The sequence below is a fragment of the Aythya marila genome (assembly GCF_965140915.1).
Source record: "Aythya marila genome assembly, chromosome: 1".
In the NCBI taxonomy this organism is placed as follows: domain Eukaryota; kingdom Metazoa; phylum Chordata; class Aves; order Anseriformes; family Anatidae; genus Aythya; species Aythya marila.
The window spans coordinates 194,589,024-194,595,712 of NC_139042.1; the positions used below are offsets into that span (position 1 = coordinate 194,589,024).

Consider the following 6,689-nt stretch of genomic DNA (forward strand, 5'->3'; position numbering starts at 1 on the left):
GTGTTTGAATCCTCCTTCAAGTCATTGACCAATTCATTCACTAGAGCCTGGCAAACATTTGTCCCCCTTCTCCACCTCACACACCTCCTCCCAAGGCAGAGGCCACAAGCAGCCATTTCTCTAAATTCCCCTGATTTGACCAGATCTGCACTGACTGTAACAACATCTTCGACACCTAGTATGTGAGCAGACACCTACATTTAGATGGATCAACCTTGAGCTAAATCTTACCCTCTTCTGCCAGCTGCAAGAGCTGGAACACCACACGAGGCAGCTGGACTCTGCTGTCAAAAGTCCAAGAAGGAAAGGAGTTACTCGAAGCTCGGTGTGATATTCCACAGGTGCTGGACAGCAGCGACATCACCCATACATAGATCTCCTTTAAGGAGCTAGGTAGATTGTCTTTATTAAATCTTTAGAGATTTGAGTAATATTAAAAGAAATGACACTTTGTTGAGCGCTGTTTTTATGACTCCTGTTGCCTCACAGTCTCCCCTCCCCTCGCTGTACCAAAGGAAACATCCACCCACAGCTGAAGCACACTATACCTTGCTGAAGGCCTCACCTCTTCCCTTAACCCTAGTGAAGCTGGAGAGTTTTAGCGTTGTTGAGCCAGAGGGGAATGCAGGACAGCCCTATCCTACTGGAGCCTGCTGTCTGCAGTCATATTTCCCAAGAACCAAGACCCTCCAGAATCCAGCTAGGTTTCCAGATTTCTCTGAGCTGCACAGAGAAGAACCACAGCTTGTCCCCTCAAGGGGAAGCCATCCCAAACCATTTAGAAAAGCCTTGGTACTACATGAATTTCAATCTAAAAGCCATATATATGCCATGAGAGCAGAACCCTATATTAAAAAGGACAGCGCTACATACTTCAAAACATCAAATAAACTAAGATTACTTCCTAGTACTTGCAATGAAGTGCTACAGATGTATCTTAAAGTAACAAAGAAGAAAAACAGAAGCAGAGTTAGTGTTACATATATGGTATCTTAACATAGTTATTGGCAGGATTAAACCTTTAACTGAAGCAGTGCACCTGATTTTAAGAGTCAGACCTCCCTAAGAAACTCCCAGGGAGAAAGAACATGCTGCTTATGAAGAGTTTATCTGTTAAAGAAATGTTTTTTTCATGCAGGGTGAGATTCTGGCCCCAAAAAAATCAACAGCAAAAACCCTATGACCTGATCGGGTCAGTCAGTACTTTACTCTCTGTTTCATCACTCTTAACCTTTGTCTGAAGTGGAGATGGGTATTTTCCCATCGCCCAAACCTCCAAGTAACCAGTCAAGTTTTCATGTTTTAACCCCTCCAACCCCCCAAAAAATTAAGATGCAGAGACTCAAGTAAACGTAGGCACACACACAGTGATATTCTCAGGAATATTTTCATTAAGCTCCAAGAGAGATTTACCTTCCAGGTATAAATAATTTTTCCATTTCTTTCAACATTTACAACGCGGAGTGCTGATGAGTTCTCAGAAGTATCTGAAATAAGTATCAAAAGGCACAAGATTTTCACTTGAGCATGTATATCATACATATGCACAATTTATGCAAAGGTACTAAGTACATTTTTACATATAAATGCTTATTTGTACATGCCAGAATTACCACCTTCTTTAAAGACAGACAGAATATTTCTTAGACTGTGATTTAAACCTCATAAACTTCAAAACAAAATAGGTACAGTTTCAAAGCACACAGAAAGTAATTACATTTCTAAATTCCTAATGCCTTATTACAATTGTGATCCAAAATTGCCACAATCCTTTCTGATGAAAATAGAATGTGATTACTCAGTGGTTTACACTCCCAGAAAACTAAAATTGCATTTATCCATTATACACATGATTCAAACAGTTAAGTTGCACTCAGAGCAGTACAGGGAGATAAAACTAAGCATGAGAAAAAGCATCACTTGTCCAATCCGCCCCCTCAGCCCCCAAAGGAATACGTGGAAATAAACCATGTCTTCAGAGATTAGCTCTACAGCAACAAGACCCACAAGATCAAACAAAACATATATGCAATATATTTACAGCTACAAGGGAATTAAGCAATGCAGGTAGGACAAGAAAACATTGGGGGGTTGGGAGGAAGGAAAATATTATACTCCACATGCCAGAAACGTATCTTGTCCCCATTCTGCATTCTGTTTTCTAATCACAGGCACTACATACGTATTGATCCCAGATGAAACTCTTATTAGAAGAAGGAATTTTGCTCTTAATAAGCTTGAGAGATGTATGATTGGCTCTAGTTTTAAGATACAGGTCGCCTGTATTTCAGTAAGCATGATCAAGAACTCTCCACAACTCCTGGCATGTATTTAGTCAAGTTCAATGCTACTTCAGTTATCACTGTGCCTTGATAGGAGTAAGCAGCATGAAAGTTAGCTTCAGGAGCCTGATACTATGAATTAGCTCATACAGCTTGTGGTGACAAGAAAAATAGTGTTTAGAAATATTGTCAGAGGCAAATAATTTAATTGTGAGAGGACCAAAAAAATCCTTACATGCATAAAACACATCACCTTCTCCTAGTTTCAGATCACTCGAAGTACACAATGCCACTATGCTAAGGTCAGCCAGTGACAACTGAGAAAGTCTCAGCTAACCATACATTCCACTCTTCTTTTAGCAGAAGCTTCCCAGAATTTAGCAACCACCACAAACTTTTCAAGGTTACAACATCCTCTAGGCAAATCACGCCTCTCTCACAAAATACTTTCTCAGAATAAAATTTAGCTAGAAAAGAAGGTCCACAATAAATCTCTGTGCCAATTAATCTAAGATCTCTATGTTGGAAAATCAAGAAAGATGTTGAAGAAGTTCTGCTTTGGAAACAAATTTAATGTCACTGAACATTGTTGGTGGGAATACGCAGCCAAAGAAGAAGTGGCAACCATCCCTGCCCTTGGGAAATCCTGCAGGAGAACTTTGCATGCAGAATTAACACTTCTTCCTCATCTCCACAGCTTAGACTAGCAGATGAAGGGCTGAAAAAAAAAAAAAAAAAAAAAAAAAAACCAACCCAACCTGCCTGCCCAGCAAACAACTCTTATCAACATACTCAGGAGAATGCAGTTTGATTTCCTGAAGGCCATTATACGCAGCTTGTACAAAAATAAATGGAATAGAGAACAAGGCTGGTTCTCTTCACTTACCACTCCCCTCCCTTGATCACAGCTACTCCCAGCTCCCAGGCCATTAGAAATTCTCACACACTACACCAAGGGGTTTTCAAGTCCACAGCAAATAAAATAATAAATATGAATAACTATAGCACCTGAAATTACTCACAGAGAAGTGTCAGAACTCCTAAAAATTAGTTGCTTTCTGTGAATAGGTATTCCTTTGATGGTTAAATGAATCTTTACAAATTCCCACCTCTCACCTGCACGTTCCTAAAAAAATGAGCATCACACTAGGGGAGGGAAAAAGTCTTTATACAGAAAACTTAAAACACAATACGGAAAAGTCAGTCCTGGCTCAGATGCATCTTCCAATCTAAACTCTGTATTATCAGGTGTAATTACTGACCAACACGTCTGCATTGCATTTTAGAAAGCCTGAAACCATTGTCCCTCCCCCAAACACAAGTCAGCACCTTTCTGATATCTTTATGACACAGATGCATAGGTGAATTGATTACGTTCCAAGATTTTCAGAGTTTTACCTCAAAACCCTTCAGGGGATAGCGCACTGACTGTTTGTCAGTAAACTGCCTTGTATCCGTGAAATAACTTTTAACGGATTTTGTCATAGACAGCCTGGCCATTAACTTTGTTTTTATAAAATCAAAAAAATATATATGTAATTTCTGATTTACAACAAAGAAGCTCTGAAGAAGTATTTGATCACAGCCCCCTAACACGTGAGGCAAGTTAGCTAATGCAACCGAAGGACTTGAGGTTTGGAGTTCCCGACACGGCGCATCAACCACCATCTATTTCTATTGAAGCAATTGTTACGGGGTTGCAATTCTCTCTTTTAGACTACAGTTTCCATCAGTTTTTGAGATAAGAGAAAAAAAAAAAAAAAAGAAAAAAAATCAGCGCTGAAACGACATGCCTACAGACGAATGAGAACAAACACAAGTGAAAAACCACAGGGCCCAGAATACAGTGGGGTCATTCTTGTTTTTTGTTGTTTTTTTTCCAACCACCACACCAAGCGCTCGCTAATTTCGCTACTGCGCTATGGCGTGACAACCAACGCTACCTAATTTTAATTAGCGCTCCTTCACCGCGCAGACGAAAGTGTTGTTTTTTATTATTTATTTTTGGCTGGGGGGAGGTGGCGGGGGTTTCTCTGCTCAGAAAGGGTAGGAGGGTGGGAGAAGCGGGCATAATAATAATAAAAAAAATACTTTTTGAGAAAACGAAAAAGAGTCGAGGAAGAAGAAACTCGCTGTGAGGTGCAGAAGAGCTTTGGGGGTGTAAAAAGCGCCCTGAAGCCCCCATAATTGTCGCCCCCCTCCCCTTCCCCCGGCTGCACGGACCCGCGGGCGGAGCCCCCCTCAGCGAGGCTGGGCTCTCGCCCTGCCCCGGCTGGGGGCAGCCCAACGCCGCCGCCATTACCCGCGGCGCCGAGGGGAAGGGGAGGGGAAGAAGGAGGGAAAGGGGAAATGCCGGGGCTCTCCTCGGCGCCCCCCGCCGCGGCGTTACCTAGAGCCGCAGCCCAACCCCGCTCGGCCAGCCAGGGCCCCACATCCCTCTGCAGGTCGAACTCGGCCGCCAGGTGCAGCAACATGGCGGCGCCGCCTCCTCACGCCGCCATCGGGCAGCCCCGTTCTCCCCCCTCCCTTCCTCGCTCCGGCCTCGCCGCTGCCCGCTTCCCCCCAGCCGGCTCCTCGCGGGGCGGCCGCCGCCACGGGCCGGCCCCTCGGGGCAGCTCGGAGCGCATTGGGCCCGCCTGGTGTCGCTCAGCCGCCGGCCCGCCTCGCTCCGGCCCCCGCCGGGGAGCGGAGATGCGGAGCTTGTTCCCGAGTGGGTGTGGGAGCAGGGGGAGCCGCAGGCTGTGGGTTGTGTGTCGGAGCTGTGGAGCTGGAGTCAGTGCTCCTCCGTGGTGTATCTCTGCTGTTCATAAGCTCGGCTGACTCACAGCGCCGTGAGGAATTGCCTGTGGAGTCAGTGTCAAAGTGGAGTCAGCTGGTGGCCGCTGGTTAAAAGGCTCTGGTCACCCGCTACCAGTCTCACATTTAGCTCAGAAGTGTTAGGCGTTTCCCATTAACAGTCCCTGTTTTGCCAGGTTGCACATTACAGTTGTTCCTCAGTCAAGCTGAATCTCTACAAACAGCATTTGCAGCCCAGCTCGGACCTCAGGCTGTCCTCTCAGGCCTCTCTGGCATGATCCTGCTGTTCATCCACCTTGAAATCGTGGAAGAGCAAAGGAGGTAAAGCCTAGTGTGAACTTCAGGACTTCATTCTTTTTTAAGCGTTTGAAAATACTCACAGTGCTGATAAGATGCTTCTTCGTGGCTATCTATAGCACGCCTGTAATTACCATTTCCCTTCTGATGCTGTCTGATGTCAGCGGCTAAAAGTGGCAGAAAAAGTGGATAGGCTGTAATAGCACACACCAAACTACCGTACTGCAAGTACAGAACAGCTTGAACCAGTTCTAAGAGGTAATCCAGTACCAAGCTTTTTCCTTCCTTGCTAAGCTTTATAAAGGCCGGATCAGACTCTGGTACAACTGCAAAATCCAGATGAGAGGCAAGTTGACAATCAGCTGCAAAGCAAAAGTGCTTTCTCTCAAATTCCCTTGGCTACTTTTACAAGTTTATCATAACTTTCATAATCATCATTTTTCTTAGAGCTCATTGGATCAAGTGATTGCGCAAGAATCTGGAATTTTTATTTTAGAGACAGAAAACAGAGATAGGATCCCAAATGGGTGCATTTTGTAAGAGATGAGGTAGGGATAATTCATGATTATGAGTATTTGGAGTTGACTCAAAAAGATTTGGAGTTGATTCAAAAAGAGAAGCAAGCAAAGGAGGGAAGCCAAGCCAAAGAAATGACTGATTCTCTAACTATGTGCAAAAAGGGAAGTTTTCACATGGAGAAAATCTCCTGTGCCCAGAGCTACAGAGTTCAGTTAAGGCCAGGATGAGGCCAACTGGCAGATTTTACATTGGCCTACCGTAAAGCAAAAAATGTGGAGGTGCGTACCTATAACAAATTTTGTTCTCCAAATGCAAAGGAAAAAGAAAAAAAAATATATAGCTGCCCAGTCTGATGGTCTTTCACTGAAAGAAGAAAAAAAAAAAAAAAAACCTGTCACAGTTCTCTTGTTTCAAAATCAGCTGTGTCACTTAGCACAGTTCTTGAAAGACAGCCCACATAGCTGATGGATGAATTATTCTCTAATGTTTACAGACAGAATCATATGATGATGCTGTTCTTCTAAGAAGAGTATCTTGTGCAATATGTGAAAGGCCTTTCAGTAGGAGTTAACCAGAGTAACTGCTGGCTCTGCCATGGGACTTAAGCTGGTCAACGCAATTAAAAGAAAATGAAAATGTTCTCATATGATGTAAGCTGGTGAGTAGCTATACAGATGAGTGGGTGTGGAGGAGAGCTGTTCGCTCTTGGCCTGTGCATAGCATTTGTTCCACAGTCCTTACTCAGGAAAATTGCTGTAAAAGTTTGTACAAGTAAAGGCTTCATAGTCAGGTGTG

At 43.8% G+C, this 6,689-nt stretch overlaps 1 protein-coding gene across 3 annotated transcripts in view; it reads right to left on the minus strand.

The window, feature by feature from the left end:
• The window catches only part of GSAP (gamma-secretase activating protein), a 48,600-nt gene extending 43,210 nt beyond the window's left edge, over nucleotides 1–5,390 (minus strand). For all 3 annotated transcript variants that reach the window (XM_082762089.1, XM_082762088.1, XM_082762087.1), the window contains exons 1-2: nucleotides 4,672–5,390; nucleotides 1,414–1,487 (exon numbers count right to left, since the gene is read on the minus strand). In XM_082762089.1, coding sequence (XP_082618215.1) covers nucleotides 1,414–1,487; nucleotides 4,672–4,756 — 159 coding nt within the window. In that variant the 5' untranslated portion in view covers nucleotides 4,757–5,390. The remainder of the gene's footprint in view (nucleotides 1–1,413; nucleotides 1,488–4,671) is intronic.
• Nucleotides 5,391–6,689: the final 1,299 nt, after the last annotated feature.